This window comes from Microcebus murinus, chromosome 11 (genome assembly GCF_040939455.1).
Source record: "Microcebus murinus isolate Inina chromosome 11, M.murinus_Inina_mat1.0, whole genome shotgun sequence".
Taxonomy (NCBI): Eukaryota; Metazoa; Chordata; class Mammalia; order Primates; family Cheirogaleidae; genus Microcebus; species Microcebus murinus.
In genome coordinates this window covers 86,307,003-86,330,874 of record NC_134114.1, presented here as the reverse complement: position 1 = coordinate 86,330,874, position 23,872 = coordinate 86,307,003, and the positions used below count along the sequence as shown (strand labels likewise).

At 39.4% G+C, this 23,872-nt stretch overlaps 1 protein-coding gene across 3 annotated transcripts in view; it reads right to left on the bottom strand.

The window, feature by feature from the left end:
- KCNN2 (potassium calcium-activated channel subfamily N member 2) overlaps positions 1–23,872 on the bottom strand; it is a 146,648-nt gene that overhangs the window by 33,887 nt on the left and 88,889 nt on the right. Inside the window, exon 1 of one of the 3 annotated variants that reach the window (XM_076008278.1) lies at positions 57–22,879. The exons of the other annotated variants lie outside the window; for them this stretch is intronic. Within the exon in view, the coding sequence (XP_075864393.1) occupies positions 57–82 (26 nt within the window). The 5' untranslated portion in view covers positions 83–22,879. Of the gene's footprint in view, positions 1–56; positions 22,880–23,872 lie in introns of those variants that run through there. 3 annotated transcript variants of the gene reach the window in all.

The window sequence follows — 23,872 nt, the reverse complement described above, 5'->3', positions numbered from 1 at the left end:
CTTCAGGATCACATACACAGAGATACGAAAAGGGGATAGAAGTGATTCTTGCTCACCAGTCAACACAAATTGGATTTGTCATATGTTCCAAGATCTGTGTGCAACTTATAAAAGTATTTTTATACCTGTAAAAAATAATTCAATCAGGGTTAACAGCTGGCAAAATATGTTCATTAATCCTTCTCTACTAAACCTATCATTAATACTAGAAATAGCAAAACATATCTCAAATGTCAGCTCTGGCCTCAAATGTCAGTCTTAGTTATACAGTGAAAAGTATTATGGAGATGTAAATGCATGTGCTCAATCCATCATCAATTCTCTCTGCAGAATCTACCTCTGTCTCCTGAAATACCACTAAAATGATAGTAAGGCAATTAAAAAAAAGAGCATAAACCCACAAGAACAAAGGGAAAGAAAAGGAGGCATCAGAGAACATGAAATAACACATTCTTCTATGAATGAAAGTGTATCTTGCTTTCAGCCATAATGGAGCAACAGGGAACTAGATTTATACTTTCACCTGAAACAACTAAAAAAAAAAAAAAAAGATAAAATACCTGAAACAATGGTTATGAAGACATTGTTCATAGCAACAGAGGACAGTGATTCCTGACAGATGGAAAACAACTAATGTGAGCCATACAATTGCCCCAGTTTAATGCCTAAAGAGAATCTCCAGGATGTAGCTCAGGGAAGAAAACCAGGCAGATCCTAGAGGTCTCCCTGTGATGAAGGACAGAGATGGAAATCTAGGGAGGCCAAAAATTCAAAGGGCCAAAAACCAGAAAGGAGAGATCTGTGCAGAGGCCAAACTGGAGATCTGTCTGCAGAAGGAGTCTCCCTGATTATTCAGCCGAGTACTGATCAGTACCTGCCTGTAAAACTACCCAAGGCTGGAGAAATGGGCGTATTGTGTGTAAGTGATACAGTATCACCTGAAGATAGACTGTAGTAAATGGTATACTATCAGGTGAAGATAAGATTGTGCTAACATAGGTATTGTATATCTAGGTATAGTATAACTAAGTATATAAGTACAGGCATACCTGGGAGATATTGCCAGTTTGGTTTCAGATCACTGTTATAAAGCGAATATTGCAGGAAAGCAAGTCAAATAAATTTTTTCCCAGTGCACATACAAGTTATGTTTATACTGTAGTCTATTAAGTATGCAATAGCATTTTGCCTAAAAATGGCAACGTACATACCTGAATTAAAAAGTACTTTATTGTGCAAAAATGCGAACAATCTGAGCCTTCAGGGACTCAATCTTTTTGCTGGTGGAAGGTCTTGCCTCGATGTTGATGGCTGCTGATAGGTCAGGGTGGTGGTTGCTTAAGGCTGGGGTGGCTGTGGCAGTTTCTTTTTTTTTTTTTTTTTTTTGAGACAGAGTCTCACTTGATTACCCAGGCTAGAGTGCTGTGGCATCAGCCTAGCTCACAGCAACCTCAAATTCCTGGGCTCAAGCAATCCTCCTGCCTCAGCCTCCCGAGTAGCTGGGACTATAGGCATGTGCCACCATGCCCAGCTAATTTTTTCTATATATATTTTTAGTTGTCCAGATAATTTCTTTCTATTTTTAGGAGAGACGGGTCACACTCTTGCTCAGGCTGTTCTTGAACTCCTGACCTTGAGCGATCTGCCCACCTCAGCCTCCCAGAGAGCTAGGATTACAGGCGTGAGCCACTGTGCCTGGCCTGTGGCAATTTCTTAAAATAAGACTACAATGAAGCTTACCACATTGATTGACTCTTTCTTTTAGGAAAGATTTCTCTGTAGGATCAGATGCTGCTTGATAGCATTTTACCCACAGAACTTTTTTCAAAATTGGAATCAATCCTCTCAAACCGTGCTGCTGCCTTATCAACTAAGTTTATGTACTATTCTAAAACCTTTGTTGTCATTTCAACATGTTCCCAGCATTGTCACCAGGAGTAGATTCCATCTCAAGAAACCACTTTGCTCATTCATAAAAAGGAATTCCTCATCTGTTTAAGTTTTATCATGTGATTGTAGCAGTTCAGTCACATCTTCAGGCTCCTCTTCAAATTCTAGTTCTGTTGCTATTTCCATCACATCTGCAGTTCCCTCCTCCACTGAAGTCTTGAACCCCTCAAAGTTATCCATGAGGATTGGAATCAATCTCTTGCAAACTCTTGTTAATGTGCTATTTATATTAACATATAACTTGCAACAGCTTCTACAACAGCCCTTGCTGCTTCACCTTACACTTTTGTTATGAAGACTTTTCTTAAATTTTGTGAACCAACTTCCAGCTTCAAACTTTTCTTTGGAAGCTTCCTTACCCCTCTTTGCCATTATAGAACTGAAGAGACTTACGGCCTTGCTCTGCATTAGGCTTTTGCATAAGGGAATGCTGTGGCTGGTTTGATCTTCTACCCAGACTACTCAAACTTTCTCCATATCAGCAATATGGCTGTTTTGCTTCCTTATCATTTGTGTGTTCACTGGTTAGCACTTTTAGTTTCCTTTACTTTTCCTTTACATTCACAACGAGACTGAATGTTTGGTGCAAGAAGCTTAACCTTCAGCCTATTTAAGCTTTTGACAGGGCTTCCTCACTAACCTTAATCATTTTTAGTTTTTGATTTAAAGTGAGGGAAGTGCAATTCTTCCCATTACTTGAACAGTTAGAGGCCCATTGTCAGCTTATTAATTGTCTCAATATTTTTGTGCTGCAGAGAATAGGGAGGACCAAGGAGAGGGAGAGAAATGGGGAACGGTAGGTTGGTGGAGCAGTCTGAACATGCACAATGTTCATCAATTAAATTTAACCATCTTATATGGGCACAGTTTGTGGTGCCCTCAATTGCAACAGTAACAGCAAAGATCCCTGATCACAGATCACTGTAACAGATATAATAATGAAAAAGTTTAAAATATTACTAGAATTACCAAAATGTGACATAAGAGACGCAAATTGGCAAGCACATGCTATTGGAAAATGACATCAATAGACTTGCATGAAACAGGGTTGGCAAAAACCTTTAATTTGTGAAAAATGCAGTATCTTTGAAGCACAATACAATGAAGCATGACGAAATACAGTATATGTCTCTATGTGATAAACCCCAAAGGAACCATTAAAATAACACATGGAAGAATAATACCTGATAACCCAATAAAGGATTTATAAGATGAAATACTTAAAAAAAATACATAATCCTAGAGGTGGCAGAAGTAGAAGGAAAAAAGGAACAGAGATGGAACACATGGAAAACAAACAGCAAGAGGAGAGCTTTCCCCAAACATATTTGTAACCACACTACATATAAATGATATAAGTAATCTCAATTAAAAGGCACAAATTGTCGTAGAAGCCATGGAAAGTTCACAACTTGGAGAAAACCAGGCATCACAAAATGGGTAGATAAGATTCAAAGCTGAAACCAGGAGAACTGATTAAGCCTAAGTCTATGGAATGATGGATATGCAAGTAACTGCCCAGCCCGCTTCTACCAGACAACTGAAAGGAGGTAGCTTTATTGGGGCTAGACTGGATATTCAGGGATTTAGGGCCCAACTAAAGCCAGAAGAGATGTTTGGGGCTGAAAATTTCAAAATTAAGTTCACGTTTCCAAACTGAAGAACATTTCTAGTTTCCTTCCTTCAATCTCCTATACCTGATCTTAATATTAGAACTTGCTAAAGAATATTTTTCTCTGGAGAAACAGAATTTCTGAGGCAAAAAAACTCATGTATTAACATAAGGAACTCCCTAATGAAAAACTTGGCTTTCACCCTACAGTAATTTTAACAAACAATAAGCCTTTTCCCCATATAAAACTTCCAATTGCCACTCTTGAATAAGAAATAACAGCGAATGATCAGCATACATTTGAAGTATGAGTTCTATAGAAAAGATACACACACACTCACACACACACACACACACACACACACACAAAATGAGAAGAAAAAATGAAGAAAGCAAACAGAAGAAACTTGAGACAATGCAGGGTAATGGGGTACATGACTACTGAACTCTGTAAATTGTATCATCAAAGATCTCAAGGAACATGTTCCATCCAGAAAAAAGGATGAAGAGAACAAGTGGACTAAAACTCAAAATTATCGTGAAAAAACAGCCATACTCCAATTAGAATATAAGTCGGCAGAAATATCCCAGGAAGTAGGAAAAGACAAAAAAGAGAAGGGTAAAAGGAGAACAAAAAAGATACCTTTTCAGAGAATCAACACAGAGGGTAGAAAGACTGTCCAGAAGGAGAATATAAAAAGTGGAAGAAAAAAACTGAGAATGTTGCTTTATTTCTTTGACAGGAAAACTGGAAGGTAGGCATCTATCACCAAAAGGAAGATTCTTCTGGGAATCTGCATACAGAATAAGAAAAGATCTAGGTGTGGGGGCAGATCATTGTAAATCTTTAAATATCAGGAATAAAGAGAAGATCTTAAAAAGTTTCAAGGAGGAGAAAAATAGACTACAGCTAAACATTTAAAATGGTTGCCTCTAGCGTTATTTGTTTAAATTAGTGTGTGTGTGTGTGTGTGTGTTTTGGTGGGGGGAGTAGGGTGGGGGAAGGAGGCAATCAATTTCTCCCAGTTCCATAGAGGGGCAGGATAGAGAACCTGGGAGGGGGAAATGAACAGGTGTAGCTCAGGCCCTCTCTCTGCTTGGCTCGCCCACAAAACAAGTGTACTTGGTTTCTATGTGCTAAGCTTCCCCAGGACAGGATATGGAGGTGCACCTGTACCTGTGACTCTTTCTGCTCCAGTGGTGACTTATCAGAATGTTAGACAGCCCATTTGGCTATAGGGCAAGTGGCGTGTCCAAATCTGCTTAATACCATTCATGAAGCTGGTATTTCTATGTCTACTAGTTTCAGGCCCACAGAGGTTAAGAGGAGTCTGATAAATGATCTTCTGAACTCCATCTATGTGCATGTAGTTTCGATTTAGAGGCAAATCAGAGAGTCAATTAATTAAAACATATAGGCATAAAAAAGTCTAAAAAAGGCATATATCTAGGTGGTGGAGGAGAAAAGTGGTGGGTGTCAGTGGCTCAGAAAGAAACACGCATCTCTCATTTGCCACTGATCTATATGAAACATGTTCACCTGGACAGTGTTTAAAAAAAAAAAAAAGAAATCCTATGCAAAGTCCCACCCTCAACCAATTAAGCCAATTTATCTGTGGGGAGGACCGTGACAGGGATTTTATTAAAAGCTCTACAGGTGAGTTTGATGTGCTATTAGGTTTGAGAACCATTAATTAGCTTTATTTCGGGAGGAGTTTCCTCATTCAACAACATGCTGAACATCTACGTGCGTAAAGGAACTTTTTTTGGAGGCACTGAGATTACATAGATGAATAAAAATAGTGTTCATGAGAAGCTTAAAATCTAGTAAGGGAGAAAATTGGTTGCAAGGAATAATAATGTAATACACAAGTTGTAATAAACATGAACACTAGATGTAAAGAGCTATCAAGAAAATACATACATATATATATATATAATAGATTGAAAGTAAGGACATGAATGTCTAATATTATATCACTGACACCTAAAATTATAGTTTTAAATTCAAATAAAATGTAAAATCCAGTAAGTCCGAACACTGCTAAAAACCTGAAAGTACTCTAGAGTGTAAATGTTATGACTGGATGTATGAAACTACTCTGAAAATAATTTACAGAAGGTCCCTTCAGCCCAGTGTGATTGTTCCAGTCCATGTGACTTTCTCATCGTCCTCTCTCTGCTCCACTACTCTTCTCCCTGACACCAAGTCACGGAAACACAAACGTGGCTTAAGACCTTGAGGACCCCAATATGGTTTCCTTTAACACAAGTAACCAAGGAAAAGTAGCAGAGATAGGCAGTATAATGCAACCTCTAGAGCCCAAATTTAATTTAGGCAGGAGCCGGTTTGAATTTTCATAAATTATGTAACTCATTATCAACTCTAAAAATCAAAGTGAGTTTTTCACCTTAATTTTACTTTGCTCCTTTAACTGTGCACCTTTGGAATTTTTTTCTCTCTTTCCACTTAGAAAAATCAAAAAGCTAAACACTTCTCTGTCTCTCTCTCTCTTCGTGTGTGTGTTTCATTGGGTGTTCCTGGTTCTACAAAAGGTCTCATTTCTTTTCATGTGTTAACCTTGACTAATTAGAGTTTCACTCACACTTTGGATATAGAAAATTTGCCTTTGTGGAGAGACCGTCAGTGGATATGTTCTAAAAGCATAAGCTTACTTTGAAATAAAGCTCAAAGACCCTAAAAGGAAAAGAAAGGGATAATAGAACACATATGGATGTTCAAACTTTAAAATTGCATTTATCGTGTTTCCCTGAAAAGATGACAAAGTTGTTTTGTTGTCTAATTCTATTACTCATTTATGTGTTCCATTTTGTATTAGAATAAGTGACTTCAGCAATGATTTATCTGTTAATAAATTAACAGTCTTAGATCTCATACCTATATAATTATTTTACTACTATGTTATCAATAAAAACCTATTGGAACACAGATGGTATCAATGATTTCCCCCCAATTTACACACTAAAATCAACATTAAAAAGTTAAATGTCTATTACAACTGAGTAAAACTATTTTATGTGCATATTTAAAATGGATTTAGGTCTAAGCTAAGAAAATTGTCAATAGATTTTTGGTATGCATAATACCCAGCAGGTCAACCCAAGGTCAAGTGGGATGCAGAGCAGTTCTTTGTTGGGTGGGAACATCCCATGCCTAACAGGACATACAGAACAACAACAATAACAACAAAAATTCCACTAATTTCCATAACACCCCTGGAGGCTGTACTACCCCCTTTGAGAACCACTAGTCTACAGCTCCAAGGCAGCTGGGACTCTAGTAACGGCCACCAGAAAATTTGGAGCTGGCATCATACCAACACGTCTAGAGAGCAGTGAAACCAGAAAACCTTGCAATTTGGGACAAATGCCTGAGTAGAATTATATTCTCAAGCCCCTGTACCACCCTCCCCCAAGCAATCAAGAAAATATCAAATTCTAGGACAATGTTTTAACCAGGACTAGCATTTCTGACCAAGTTTCTCTTTCCTCCTGTTTCCTTCCCAACTTCCAAACCAGCAGGCATTGTATGTGGGGCAAGCTCCATTCACTCCGCGCCCGCCGTGTGCCAGGCAGGCACCCTGCACAGACTGCGAGCTCTTCCAAAGGGAGGCTGGAACCCCAGCAGACAGATGGAGCTATGCCCGGCCAGGCCCCAAGATTCCCTTGTTCAAAAGTCAATTTTTCAAAAACACTTAATATAGTCCATGTCTGATGCATGCCAGGCTCTGCTGATAGCGGAGAGAGTATGTCTACACTGGCCTGGTGGGCTCTATTTTTAGAAGCCCCCACCATGGTTTTCCATAATGGGTGGCAGCCGGCAGACACTCACTGCTCTTCCCAGAGGCAAAGAACGGCGTGGCGAGCAGTCACTAGGTGGCAGTGCCACACCAGTTTCTCCCCGAGGCCACTCTGCCGTGTTCCGCCCAGAGAGGGGCTGAGGGGTGCTGTGGGTGGGGATACCAGCAGTGAAAGCCCCGCTCTTGGGCCCCCTGTTAGCAGGCAGTGTTCCACATGGGAAGCAAGAGTCACGACGGAAGCAAACAGGTCCCAGGTTCCTCCTACACCAGCAGCCCTGGGGTGCCACCAAGAATTCTAAGGGCTCTTCTAAGGGTGTGTGTGTATGTGTTTCTGTCCCTGTCTGGATGCTGAATCCATTTTAGATCCAGTCTAAGGTGGACCTGAGGTGGCAGCATTTCTCCGCACTTCACACCCCCCCACCCCCACCCCCAGATTCTCTAGCTCAAAGACAAGACCTTATCTCCTAAATCTGTAAGAAAAAAACAAGTCCCTGGGGATATTTTTAACTAGGCAATGTTGGAGATGAACCAGCATTTCAAGATGTAGAGGATGTTAGCAGAGGCATAAAGGCCTGGGTAAAGGGACTGTGAGAAAGGTGGAAATCTGGCAGTCCTGCAAACAGGACTTGGGACATGAATGTTTACCAGCCGGCTGCACACCGCAGGCTCTGGAACTATGGAAGCGTGACTGGTGTTGGGTCCCTGGCCTTTTCTCTATAGCCTTCAGGAACGACAAGGAAATAACAAGATAATTATAAGTTTAATGTATATCACTAAATAGACTTGTTTGGAACAATATGCTTACTATATGACACCAAAGATTTTATCTATATGTTCTTTACTGTAAGCACATATACCTTTCCCTACAATAACTGCAGAGATTTGGAGAGGTTCCAGAGCTCTTTGAAAGGAAAAGACTCTCTCCTTCTCCTTCAGCCTGAGATTATGGTCTGGAGCATTCTTCGTTGCACTGTGACACTCGTAGAGATGCTGGATGATCTCTACAATTGGTGACCCGGGAGTGACTTGGCCAACTCACGCTCGGAGAAGTTTAGACAGACTAACTGGGAGTCCCGATAAGGGACGGTCCTGACTCTATAAGGGGACAGGGCCGACATATGTAATACTAGAGGGGGATTTTATCATTTAATTGTGAGCCATGGGTCAGGAACTCACTAAAGAACAGAAACTATATTTTAAAACCTTACAACAATTATTAAACGCAATTCATTGTGCAGCGGAACCAAAGGCATTACAACTTTTGGTTCCTGAGCATTGCCCATGGTTCCCAGATGCGGCACTCTTGGTCTCAGGCTCTGGGAGCAGGCAGGATGAGTTATAAAGAGACAATTTGAACAAGGTCTTATGACTAATGTCACTCTGCTGACAACCTGGAGCTTAGTACGTAATGCTCTCTCTCCATTATATGTAACAGATCATAATGATCCAGATCGCTCCCCTCCCTGCTAAAGTGGAGGGGGTGCCTCAATGAAGAAGCAGGGGAGCCTATTGATAAACCGGAGCCTCTCATGTCTTTTGATTCTGATAAGTCAGATGAAAAGGAATTGCCATTTCCGCCGCCATTAAAAGAGCAAGATGAAACACAGCCGTCTGTCCCTATGGCTCACCCTCCTCCTCCACCTCCTGTACCATTGCCAGGAGGTACTGATCATGAACCACATCCTTGGACTCCACCTCACCTAAAGTATTTTCAGAAACTAATTTGGGGGCATGACCCTCCTTGTTTGAGGGTTGTCTAAAAGAAGGGGTAAAAATCAGGAGATCCTGACGCCTTTATGGCCCCATCTCCTGTTGTGGTGAGAAATAATAGGAGACACCATGAAGCTCTCCCTTTTACCGCGTTTAAGGAACTAAAAAAGAGTATCCGTGAAAATGGCCCTCAATCTCCATTTACCACAGGTATGGTTGAGGCACTAGGAATAGTTATGAAATGACTCCTTTTGACAGGAAAACATTAGTTCGTGTCCTAGTTTCATCAGAATATATGGTATGGCTTATGGAATATAATGATTTAGCTATTCAACAATCTTTACAAAATTTAGATCATGGAATACCAATTACTATAGAAATGTTACAAGGCAGTGGCGCCTATGCTGCAGTTCAAGCTCAAGCCAGGCTGATGCTAGCCTATTTGTTCAGTGTTCAGCCTTAGCCATTCAAGCATGGAAATGGATCCCTATTGGTCAAACACAGGATCATCTGTTACTATATGACAAGGCGCTAGTGAACCATATATTGATTTTATCAATAGACTACAAACAGAGGTGGAAAGACACGTGCCTAACCAGGACGCTGCTAAGCTTCTCATCCTACAATTAGCTTATGAAAATGCTAATAACGATTGTCAAGCAGCATTAGCTCCCATCCATACCTCCTCCTCAGATGTAGGAGCCTTTACTAAGGGCTGTCAACATGTGGGCACTACTAACTCATTTAGCTCAAACCTTAGCTGCCATGATGCAAGGAGGTGCTTGCTATAATTGTGAAAATCTGGCCATTTAGTAAAAAACTGTTAACAAATCACAGAATAATAATAAGAGGAATAATTCTGTCAAAGAAAAATCACCTTCTAAAACCTGCGCAAAGTGTGGAAAGGGCAAACATTGGGCTTATCAGCACCCACCTAAATTTGATAAGGATGGTAATCCTCTACAGGGAAACTTGAAGGGGGGCGTGCTCCCTCCAGCACCCCGGAAAAGTGTCTGGGGGGGCAATGGCTAGTCAGGCCTCCCCAGCCCTGGCCAACAAAATACCATTGCTCTCCTCTCTGCTGCAATGACCCCTTGGACCTCTCAAGGAACACATTCAAGAACAGGTAAAAGCCAATCATATCGAAGAATCCAATAGTGCTTGGAATACTCCTATTTTTATTAGACCTAAAAAGTCTGGAAAATGGAGACTACTGCATGATCTTAGAGCTATTAATGCTGTTAGAAAACCTATGAGCTCTTTACAACCTGGACTGCCCTCCCCAGTTATGATCCCAGAAAATTGGCCATTAATAAACAGTCATAGATCTTAAAGATTGTTTCTCTACTATTTTCCTACATCCCGATGATAAAGAAAAATTTGCCTTTATGGTACCTGTAATCAACCATCAAGAATCAGTAGCCAGATATCAGTGGAAAGTTTTGCCTCAAGGAATGATAAATAGCCCCACCATCTGTCAATATTTTGTTCATATGGCCCTACAACCTGTTAGACAGATGTTTCCAAATACAAAAATATTTCATTATATGGACGATATCTTACTTGCTGCAGCTACCAACACAGGAAGTTGAACAAGCCTATAAGAAAGTAACCCAAGTTATTCATGAACAAAGGTTACAATATTGCACCTAAAAGGTGCAAACTTCTGCTCCACGGAAATATTTAGGTTATATTGTAACACAGAGAAGTATTCACCCACAATTTACAAAAATAAGTATTCCTCAACCTCTTACTTTAAACTCATTACAACAACTGCTAGGACAAATAAATTGGGTATGTCCCATCCTAGGCAATACTACAGGGGAATTAAAACATTTGTTTAACACTTAAAAAGGTAACTCAGACTTAAATTACCCTCGCTTGCTCTCTGAACAAGCATCACAGGAATTATCATTAGTAGAGGAAAAATCACAAGGTTGTTTTCTTACCTAGAATTAACCCATCTTATCCCACTGATCCTTTCCTCTTTAATACCAAACATAGCCCATCTGGCCTGTTAGGGCAGTTTACGACAGAGTTACACTGTTTAGAATGGATATTTTTAGGTCACACTTATACAAGGACTTTTAATAAAGTCACAGACATAGCCGGGCATGGTGTCGCATGCCTATCTATAGTCCCACCTACTTGGGAAGCTGAGGCAGGAGGATGGCTTGAGCCCAGGAGTCTGAGGTTGCTGTGAGCTGGGCTGACGCCACAGCACTCACTATAGCCTAGGCAACAAAGTGAGACTCTAGCTTAAAAAATAAATAAATAAAGTCACAGACATGTTAGCTCCTATTATACAAAAGGGAAGGGCACGCTGCATTCGGCTTTCAGGATATGACCCAGTGTGCATATATGTATGTTCCTTTACACCAACAAAATCTGAACACTCTATTAGCACAAAACTTAAAATGGCAATATGCTCTTTCAGATTACCTCGGACAATTACTAATTCATTATCCGTCATCCAAATTATTATAGTTTTCTTCAAACTATTCCTATCACCTTGCCTAATATTTTACAATCTACCCCATCACAGGTGCTAAGGCCATCTTCACAGATGGCTCTGGCTAAACAGGCAAAGCAGCCATGGCTTGGAAAGATACCAAATGGAAATCACTTATATAAGAAAGGTTTCCAATCCACTTAACAAGCTGAAATCGGAGCATTAATACTAGCATTAAATACCTTTCCTAACATCCCTATCAATACTGTTAGTGATTCTCAGTACGCTGTACATGCTCTCCAAAACCTTGATACCTCCTTTATTAAGGACATATCTAACAGAACTTTATTACATTTATTTATTAATTTACATACTCTATTTTCTAAATGACATCATCCACTTTTTATTGCACATATTAGATCATATACTTCCTTACCTGGGCCGCTTACGGATGGTAATAATTTTGTAGACAATACTGTATCTACTCAATTATGTCTCCTTGCCCAAGATACTACAGCCCTTCAGCAGGCACACCCAGATCACAACTTCTTTCATCAAAATGCTAAGGCACTGAAAAAACTTTATCCTATTCATTACTTTAACTCAAGCAAAACTTATCATTTAAAACTTGCCCTGATTGCCAACAATTCTCTTTGTCCCCTATTACACTGGGGTCCTGGAGTGAACTCACGAGCACAGTTGCCGAATGACACTTGGCTAACAGATATTACACAATTACCTTATTTTGGGCATCTCAAATACACACGTTACTACTGACACACATTCAGGCTTCATTCACGACATGCCCTGGTCAGGGGAAACCAGCCATCATGCTATTCAACATTTGCTGGAAACATTCACAGTTCCAGGATTACCCCAAATTATCAAACGGACAATGGCCCCTGCTATTTATTGAAAAAATATAATTCTACCCTTTAAAATTGGAAAATTAAACATATCACAGGAATACCCTATAATTTTTCTGGGCAAGCTCTAGCAGAACGTGCACACTGTACTTTAAAAACTTACCTATTAAAACAAAAAAGGGGGAGGGCAAGGCACTATCACCTTGAGAACAAATAGCTAAAGCTTTATTTGCTTTAAATTTTCTTAATATTGGAGATGATGGCTCTACTGCTATGGATCAGAGACTGGGAAAACATAATTTTAATCAATTAAATCAAAAGAAAGTGCTGGTTAAAGACCGGGTTAATAATTTATGGCAAGGACCTTTTCCTGTATTGAAATGGAGCAGTGGTGCAGTTTGTGTTTCTCAGCCAACAGGTCCAGAGTGGGTCCCTACAAAAAGGGTGAAGCTATACCATGAGCTGGAGAACACCGGACAACCCCATCCCACAGATGATCAATCTGACCCTGGAGCAACAAAGGACAACGTTGACCAGGACGAGGCAAGCTCCTGACGTGACCTGGGGACAACTGAAGAGGCTTGATCAAAAGGTGGTAACAATAATTAGGAAAGGCTGGGTCTGCTCCAGCAAGAGAAAATCGATTTTTGGCATATTTGGCCATCATAGGCAAGGCTTCTGAACAGGTAGGACGATGACTTCTACTCCTTCTAGGATGGTCATGGCTGTCTGTCTTCAGCAGGTACCACAGTTTGTTGGAGTCATTTATTAAACCCACCTTTATTTCATGTGCTTACATGGTGGGATGCAGATCCTCCTTTGTCTTCTAAGGACACAGGGTGGACTAGTGGCATTTGGCTACCAGCATCAGGACCATTACTGTCACCTACTGAATGGTTATGTAACAATGATTCCACACTATTTACTGCCAGTAAACCCTCCTATTTGTTTTTCCACCTTACCAAATGTTGAGGGTTGTGTACAAATTATTCCTCAGGAATATTTATATTATCAGCTTAAGAGTGGCAACAATACAGCTAAGTTAACCTTTATCTCTGCTTTTACTGTAAATACAACCATAAATATCAATGTTACAACTTTTACTCCTGACCTGTCCATGTGCATACCAAAAAGAGATTGGAGATATAAATTTTATTCCGTACAATGGTCCCCATGTAAAAGAGAATAACCCAGAGGATTAACTTTGTTTAATAATTGAACTTTACAGGATTGGGGACCCCACGGGAAGCTACATTCTTTGGATAAAGAATTGGAATTTTGCAGTCCATCTAACCATTACTTGGAGTGAACATGGATTATCAGGCCCTATTCTTCAATTCACAGATGTCATTCATATGAGTCCAATCCATATTAAGATATGGAGAATGGGATTGCCGTTTTTTAACCGTGTATTATCCCATGGCAATTACACTAACTGCGCTGGCATTTATACACTATCTTTAAACAATAATGTCAGTGATTCAGTGATAATTTGTACCACTCACCCTTATGTTTTCTTTTTTGGACAAAACCCTCCTAATATAACTCAACTTAATACCTATTATTATATCTTGTGAGAGTCCTTCTTGGTATAGTTCTTGTATCACATTGCAAAATGCTACTAATCTTAATATCACTTATATATTTATATTAAAAAGAGCACAAGCTTGGGTTCCTGTGAATTTAACAAGGAAATGGCAAAGAGAATCTTCCTTACAGGTTTTACAATCTGCCTTAACAAAAATTAGACCCAAACACTTCTTGGCTACTCTTATTGCTTTCTTAGTTTCAGCTATTATTATTCTTGCTGCTGCTACAGTGGCTTCTGTGTCTCTTACTGAAACTACACATATGGCAGCTACGGTTGAAACTGTACCTGGCAAATGTTAGAATGCAAGAACAAATTGAAATTGATAAAGGCATATTGGCTAGACTACAAGCACTTGAAGCAGCTACAGAATGGGTCAGAGACCAACGACAAGCATTTATTACTCGTCAAGGCCTACAATGTGATTGGGAATATCGCACACAAGTGCATTACATCCTGACCATATAACAAATCCACTTACCCTTGGAACGTGGTAAAATCTAATCTTCAGGGGGCCTTCAAATCTCATTTAGAATCTCAAGTACTACAATTGGAAAATCAACTACAAAATCAGATACAACAACTTCATTCAAATTTACAAACAGATACTTTACAAAAGCTACAAGACAGCTTTGCCTGCTTAAACCCCAAACAATGGTTTACAGGACTTAATATTAGAATTTGGGTCATGGCTGGAATTATCATACTCTTTTGTTTTCTATTCCTAGCAATCTGCAAACAATTGATGTCTATGACTCACAGCGTGACGCTACACAAACACAAGTTGGATGCTTACCTGGCTTTTAGTCTCAACTATCAAGAACAATTTAATCATAACAGGAAATGGGGAGATGTAGAGGATGTCAGAAAAGCTATAAAGGCCTGGGTAAAGGGACTGTGAGAAAGGTGGAAATCTGGCAGTCCTGCAAACAGGACCTGGGACACGAATGTTTACCAGCTGGCTGCACAGCAGGCTCTGGAACGTATGGAAACGTGACTGGTGTTGGATCCCTGCCCATTTCTCTATAGCCTTCAGGAACAACAAGGAAATAACAAAATAATTGTAAGTTTAACGTATATCACTAAATAGACTTGTTTAGAACAATGTGTTTAGTATACAACACCAAAGTTTTTATCTATGCGTTCTTTACTGTAAACACATATGCCTTACTCTACAATAAATATGGAGATTTGTAGAGGTTCGACAGCTCTTTGAAAGGAAAAGAGTCTGTTCTCCTCCTTCAGCCCGAGATTATGGTCTGGAACATTCTTCGTTGCGCTGTGACACTCGCAGAGCCGTGGCACAATCGCTACAGAAGATAAAAAAGTCAGGGTCTCATTTACTTGCCCTGATCTGGATTCAGAGGCCCTACCCGCTTCTTAGCTCTGTTGGCCCCAGAGCAGTGAGTCTTAACATCTGTGCCACAGTGTCCTCTAAGGTGAGACTCAGACTGTCTACCTCAGCAGGTGGCTGTGAGCACAGAGTGCTATCCAAATGCCACCTCATCAGTAGATAGGCTGTGTTCGACACTGAGCAAATTTTTCTCTAGTTGTGTAAAAGAAAACACAAAAGTCATTGCTTTGGGGAGTGTACCTTCTTGCACAGTGTCGAGGTGAACATGTCAGAGGTCTTCCAAGGAGCACAAGCAGCTCCCTTTTGCCCTACCCTGCGTTCTGCTGTCACTGCCTATGAGCACAGTGACTAGTATAACTAACAGTGAAAGGAGAACTCGATAAAGAAAAGAGGGAGGGGAAGAGGTAAATCAGGAACTGCCTGGGCAGGGCAAAAGCAGCATGGGGGGAGGGTAGATAAGGCCACAAAATAAGAGCAGGAAGAAAGAGGGATGTTCATCAACAAGAAGTCCGAATGAAGAAGAGAAAGCTCACAACCTTTCTGTGCCATTCTGTTCCCATCCCTCCTCAGCTGCCTTCCCTCCCACCAACACTAGTTCTTCTATCCCCAGGGTGTCAGGGCCAGGGACGAGGGTGCATCTCTGTGTCTAGTATTAGTCATGTAATCCTGAGAAATTTTTGACAGGGCTTCTGTTTAAGGCTTTCAGTCAACTGAAAAAGAATATGCCCCACTGATCCAAATCAACCCAGCTATAAGGTGCCACATCTATAGTATCTATTATAAATTGATTCTAAAAAATTTTAATTTTCAAAAAACAGCAAGGAAAAATTCCTGCATAGAACATACGATGACAAGAAGTCTTAGCCTCCAGCACTTCACAGTTTCAGGCTATGCTTCTAGGGAAGCAGAACATTCCTGAATGTCATTGCTTTATTCCTGAGAGAGAGATTAGAAGCAGAGTCAGAAAACTGAGCCACCAAACAGAGAGAGTTCCCAGCTGAAGATGATTCCAGCGAAGCTGAGGAAAAGGAGCACAGATTTTCTGAGAAGGTCATTCTCAAGGTTTACCAGTTAAATTTTCCCACTTCAATTCTAAAAATTAGTCTTAGAGTGCCTACTAATTGCACCTTGCCTGATTCAGCACGGGCAGCTAAAATATAGACTGCAATGCCGAAACGTCACGAACCGAATCAAAACACAGGTCTAGGTTCATGCCGGAGCAGCATGGTGCAGTGAATGGAACTGCTTCAAACCAAACCCACCACCAAAAAGACACACCCATCCCCTGCTCTGTAATTCTTCAGAACACCTTTGCAGAGATCCGCAATGTTTTGCTAAAATCAGAAAAGTATTTTTATCAAAGCTGAAAATGAAAGAGGAATGAGATGAAGGGAAGGAAATGAGAGTAGGGTAACAAAGAAAGGAAGAGAGAAAGGGTAAAAGTAGGAAAGTGAATAAACAGTGGAAATAACTGCAAATAAAATTCTTTAAAAATAACAAATAAATGGTCACAGAAAAATTGCTATATACACCATGAAAACTCAAAAAACTTCAATGCTAGCCAGCCTACTAATTACTTTAAAAGTCAGCTTCATTTTCCAGCGCTATCCACAAATAGATCACATGGCTTTTACTGGGTCCTAAAAAGTTTCCAACTACTCCAGAAAAAGAAAAATGAGCAAAGAAAAACCAATTAGAAACTCTATCATTATCCTTCAATGACTATTTTAGGAATTTAAAATGGTAATCCACAAATGCTTCCCGGTTGAAGCTGTCACATGCAGAAGCAAGGTTTGGAAAGCACACACTTAGCAAAGCAGGCTACATACTCAGCTCACCAAACACATTGGTAAAATGATTGCCAATGACAAATAGAGCAGGCGTTTTCCCCAAAGACAATCACAATTTTGAGATTAACTTTTTTTTTCCTTGCAGGGATTGCAGGAATCGATTCTACTAAGTCAGGCTAAGAACTGCTATGTGCACAGCTTGGTAACCCCAGGGGTGCTCTAGTATACAGAACATAAATAAGTATTTGTATGTGTTCTACATAGGCTTTAAGGCAACTTATAGAAAATATCTGACCTGGAAACACAAAAATTAAAATAGGAAGTATTAACTACACCGTGGCATGGTCCCGAATAACTTTCTGCAAAAATAATAAAAATACTCAACACCTGTGCTGGCCATCACTGTGGCCATGAGCCACATGTGTCTATTGAGTACTTGAAATATGGCTACTGCAAATGAAGGACTGAATTTTTAATTTTACTTCACTTTAATCAATTAAAATTAAAGAGCCAATATGGTGTTACTGGTTGCTGCATTGGACAGTGAGGACCACTCAAGGCATGAGAGCCACAGAACACACAAATAAATGCTTTAATAACATAACTATTTTAATTCAGCCACAAGATTCACTATGAACTTCCTCTCCACCAAAGTGAAATAAAGAAATATAATACATTCCTGAACTTCCAGGACTGCAAACTACTTATACATTCGACACAATATTCTATGCTCTGCTGTCATTCGGTTGCTTATTTTGTGTGACGCTTCTCACGTGAAGAAAATAAGTCAATCATTTTAAAGAAATAAATTGAATTCGGACTCATTTTTGCATATTAATTCACTCAGACATGCAGCATTTCTACCCTAGTTCATGGGAACACTATACCAGGTGCTAGGGCCAGGACAAGAGGCCAAGAACCTCTACCCAACAGTTCGGAAATCTACAATGATGAAGGATCATCCTAATCTCCACAGGCACACAGACAACTCCTATTTTTCCTATCAAGCCCCCCTGTTTTTCCTATAAAGCCCACGTTGGTTGCTTCTAATTAGCCTGTTCATCCTGTGGGACACAGCTGATGCCCAAGGGGGGGTCTACAAAAAGATTATTGCAGGGTATGTGCTTTTTGGGCCGACTGCTTTCCAAATCAAACAACTTGAATACTGGTGAGTATCTCTCATTCTCCCGTATTCAAATTCTGCTCACTTGACATCCTATTGAAAAAATAACAGAAGCAGGGCTCCAGTTCATATATTTCCAAGATAATTTTATATATTGTTTAGTGATATGTATATTGATAGCAAACAACAGAAAAAAATAAGTCATGGAATGGGTATAGAGATTATGTTTTTATTGCTTTGCACCTTTTAATGTACGTCAAAATTATCTCAAAACAGATGTTTCCATGGTGTAACTATTACATTTGTGCAGGTACCTTAGTTTACATGGATGTAGTTTTAAAGCGTAGTGTAAAGAGTAATGTAGCCAACGAAAGCTTTCTTTCACTCTGCTTCAGTTGATGAACATGTTTGTTTCTTAACTTGTATATTTTACTGATAAATAACATTTTCATAAAGTTTTTCACTGATGTAAAGGCAGCCAAACACTCTCTAAAAGTGCTGCCTTCAAAAGTCGAAGAGGGATCTCAGGAACAACTGAGGCACATTTTTTTTTCCTTAGGAAATGAAGATAAGGTGTGTTGTAGGGCATTTTTGATTTTATTAGAGTAAGGCTTTATTTGATTTCAAATTTACACACACACATTAATAATATAAAAGGTATTATCCTGGAATCAATCGCTTGACAGATGTCATTTTGTATTGTTCAGGGCATATCTTTCAAACTCACAATAAGATTTTTTATATATATATGAGATATATAAGATTACACACATACACACACACCATATATGTAGATTAGGTTTTTAAGTATGAAATGTCCAATTCCCTTAAGTTTGACAGTTGATATCTCTGACATTTCACTTTGACACTTCTTGTTTTATTTTTCTTGTTTTTTTTACACTTGTTTTATTTTATCTCTGATATTTCACTTTGACATGTATTTTATTTTTCTATTTTTATTCTATAGCCTTAGTCTTTCAAATGCACATTTTGGCTTGTGATTATCTTTCAAATTTTTTTTAAAGCAATTTTTGTGAAACCATGGATAAGTCAAAAATTTGTGTTATTTTTGAATATGAGTTCTGTTGTGGAACCAATGCAGCACAGATAGCTCGAAATATCAACGAAGTGTTTGGGAAGGATGTGGCTGATGAACACACAGTACGTGATGGTTTGAGAAGTTGCATTCTGGTGATTTTAATCTTGAAAATGAGCCATGTGGGCAACCTGAGACCATAGTGGAAAATGATGAGCTGGAAGTTGTAATGGAAACAAATTCATTTCAACCTATGCGTGAATTAGCAGCAAGGTTTTACATAAATATCCCAACAATATTGTATCATTTGAAACAAATTGGCATGGTAAAGAGGCTGGATAGACAGGTTCCACATCAATTAAACAAGGGTCAAAAGACATAGTGTCTCAAAGCTTGCCTTTCTTTGTTGTTACCACATAAAGGTGTACCATTTCTATACCATATTGTTACATGTGATGAAAAAGCAGATTATTTTTGACAACTGCAAGCATTCAGCACAATGGTTGGATAAAGATGAAGTACAGAAACATAGTCCAAAACTGAATATTCATCAACAAAGCTAATGGTGTCTGTTTGGTGGTCCAGACAGTATTATCCACTACAGCTTCATGAAACCTGGTCAATCAATTACAATGGATGTCTACTGCACCCAATTGGATGAAATGGTGAGGATGCTTGTGATTAAGAAGCTGAGATTGGTCAATAGAGACAGGCCAATCCTCTTGCAAGACAATGCTTGACCACATGTCACACAAACAATACTGTTCCAACTACAGAGGCCAGACTTGGAAACTCTCTGTCATACACCGTATTCATCAGACCTTGCACCAACAGAATACCACTTCTTCCAGGCTTTGGACAACTTCTTGTAAGGAAAACTATTCAGTTCTCAACAAGCTGTGGAAAACACCTTTCACAGTTTCATTGCCACTTGCTCTCCAGGCTTCTCTGCTGCTGCCATAAACAAGCTACCATTAGGATGGCAAAACTATGACAACAGTTTAGGCACATACTTTGATTACTTGTGCTGCTTCTTGTTTGAGATATAATAAACTACACTTTTCATTTGAAATCGGACATTTCATATCTAATGACTATATATTATTATTATTATATATACACACACCCCATACATACATATATGCAAGCACATATGCTATGTTATTACTGCATTCAGAGTTGTGATCTCCCATCATATACAATTCGGGAACCATCTGAACTTTGTTTTCTGAGAATGACCACCAAGCACACCTGGTGGCCTGGATATGGTGGCTTAGAAACAGAATACAATTCATAAATAATGAAGACTCCCACTGTGCAAGTCACTGTGCTTGGTGCAGTGTGGGGTGCAAGGAGAAAAACTATTTCAGGGGCTATTTTGTAGGTTTCTAGGAAGAGCAGCAGGCTTTCCTCAGCTGTGTCCAATCCCCAGACTCAGTTGTGAGACAAGAAGAGCTTACAGTGTCAGCACAGCACCCAGACATCCAAATGCCACTCTCAGTGCCATTGATACAGCACACAGCTGTTCTCCCTTCGTAATCCTCCTATCTGTTAAGAACGTATCTCCAAACCCCAAAGTGCCTCAAATCAGACAGGTTGGAGTCACCTTTACTTATACCCTATCCCTGAAATCAAACAGCCATGATATTCTGGGATATCCACCTTCAAACATCCCCAAACTAAGTCTTTCTTCTTGGCATGGCCTCTACTCACCTTTCCAATCCTAATTCCTGCTTGTCCTGAACTTGCACCCTAAGTTCCAGCCAAAGTGCCTTCAATTCATGGGGCACATACTGCTCTTACCACCCCAGGCCTTTCATACGCTGTCCTTTTTATCTTACACCTTAATATTCCTTTTAGCCTGGCTTCTCATTCACATTCCAGCTTCCAAGTCATTTCTTAATACTCTAACCCACCCTACTTCTAAGAGTGGGTTAGGTCATACCAGTTGTATGGCAATGGTACCTGGAATTACCACCATTTGTCCCAAGGATGGTCACCGTGTCTTGTTCAAAGCAGTATGCCCAATGCTAGTTAGCACCATGACTATTATATGGTAGACGCTCAAAAAATAGAGTTTGAATGTTCACTCAAATGAGAGAATCCCCATTTCCTCTGTCTTATTCTAAGGGTGAGATGGTACAGGCTTAGTCCATTGCAAGAGACATTTTACCTGTCTACCAGTTTCCCTCTCTCCAGCCTATCTCCCATTCCCACTGTTTCCTGGGTTATCTTTCTAAAACATAAATCTATGTTACTTTGTCTCAGAACCTTGGATGGTTCCCCACTGCTTAAAAAGAAAAGTCCAATCTCTTTAGCACAGCATCCAAGGCCATTAACAATTTGGTCCAACCCTCTTCCCTGCTATTTCTTCCTATCACCTGCCACATGCCGAATTCTACTGCTTTTGCCCCTTGACTTCTAATTGTCTATCTCACTTCTCCATCTTCAACACCCATCCCACCTGAAATGTGATCCTCCACTTCTCTTAGGCACAAGTCCATATGTACATCACAGCACTTGTATTAAATTATAATTTTATTTTGCTATTTGTCTATCTGTTTGTCCCTTCCATTGGTCATTCAGCACATAAAGAAGGACTGTCTCTGAAATCCCACTGACTGGATCAGTACCCGATTCCCAGTAGGAGCCCAGTAAATGTTTGTGTAACAAATTTCAAGAAGTCAAAATGCTATAATCCTAATCACTAAAGAAACCTCAATTTTGAAAGTTAGTTACGTTAACTAGGAACATAAAAGCAGGATAAATGAAACCTAACGCTTGTATTTTTGTCTGGTAGCCACATAGAATAATAAATATGACATTGCTTAGAATATTCATGCCCCTGCTCTTATTTGTAGGTTTTTATTGTTTTATATTGTCATACACTGCAATTTGTTGATTGCTTATGTGATTCTCAACATAAATTTAAAAAATTTCACAAATTCAAAGAAAACCCAGATTTCATATTAATTTAGGTTCTATAATTCTGAAACTAAAAAATTGGTTTAAAATTATCCCTCAAGATAAAAGTACAAGTTCCTCAATGTGTAGCATTGTAGCGTACTATATGTTTTAAGCATTTGTCAATTTGTGATCCTTGTGTTTTCGTTCTTTTTTTAAACATTCAATTTGATTTTGACTCTCGAAGAAAGATATTCCTTATGTAACCAACCCAATGTTATAGCACCCAATGATTCTACAGTTCTTTCCCCATGAGAACAATGAAGACTATATGACAAAATGCTGAAAAGAGCATACAAGACTTACACTGAAACACAAAATAAATTATAAAACTGCTGTCATTGTATTAAATACCAGAAGTTATTACCATGCATGTGTGCCACAGATAAATAGGAACATGTCTCAATTCCACAGGTTCCACTGATTACAAAATCCACAAGACAAAAGGTAACACAGGGCTCTGCAGAAATGAAGAAGTTGATCAGGCTGGAAAGTAACATATTTGCCTGGTTTTATTGACAATCAACAAGACAACATTAACTAAAACAAGATGTACCCATAAGAGGGAGCAATAACCTGGAGAGACTAGGAAAAAAAAAAACACACACACACAAATAATCACTCTCTCTGTCAGTATCAGTATCACTCTCTCTGTCACTTTCGGTTTGGAGAAAGAACATTGGAACACACTAGTGACAAAAACATTTCTTCTCCCTGAAGTCTTCTCTGCACATTCATTGTCTATTTCCCTACACGTATGATTGATAAGTAGATCTTAGAAGCCATCTTATTCAACTTTCTCATTTAATAGCTAAAGAACTGAGGCCTAAAAATGTGAACTGATTGTCCAAGCTCACGAGGCTAATTATGAGCAAACAAGAGTTAGAATCCAGGACTCTTTACTTACACGTTCAGGCTTTTCCTTCTTAGTGCTCACAAACTGGCATCCAGTTTCAGTACTTGTCACCCATTGATCTATTGCATGTGCCTTCACAGATTATTTCTACTATGAAACTTTTAAGAGCTTCTAAAATCAGTACTCTTCATTAAACTGCTTTCCCGAGAGCCCTTGAGGGCAGAAAAATAATTTTAGTAAAATCCACTTATTCATAGGAAATTAAATATTTTATGCAGCGGATAATTTGAGATCCTTGTGTTCTTGTTCTTTTTTAACTCTTCAATCTGATTTAGACTCAGGAAGCAAGACATTCCTTACATAATCCCAATGAAGCAGCTCCTAATGATTCTGAAGTTCTTTCTACGTGAGAACAATGAACATTGTGTGACCAAATGCTGAAAATAACCTACAAGACTTCCACTGAAGCAGAAAAATTTTAAATCAACTGTTAGTACTGTATTAAAGACCCCCATGTTCTCAAGCGTTTAAATAACCAGTCATTCCCTTGTTTAAAAAAAATACCTTTAAAATCTCTTGTGCTGGCATCTGGGCCCTCTGAACACAGTTCCAATCTGCCCTCCTGGCCTCATCCTCACATGCTATGTGCTCAAACAGCATGACGGTGTGTCCTCTCTTCCTCCTTGCCCACATCCCTCCATCGGTTCATAGATGTTTCAGATTCTTAAGGTCTTGTTCAACGACACTTAC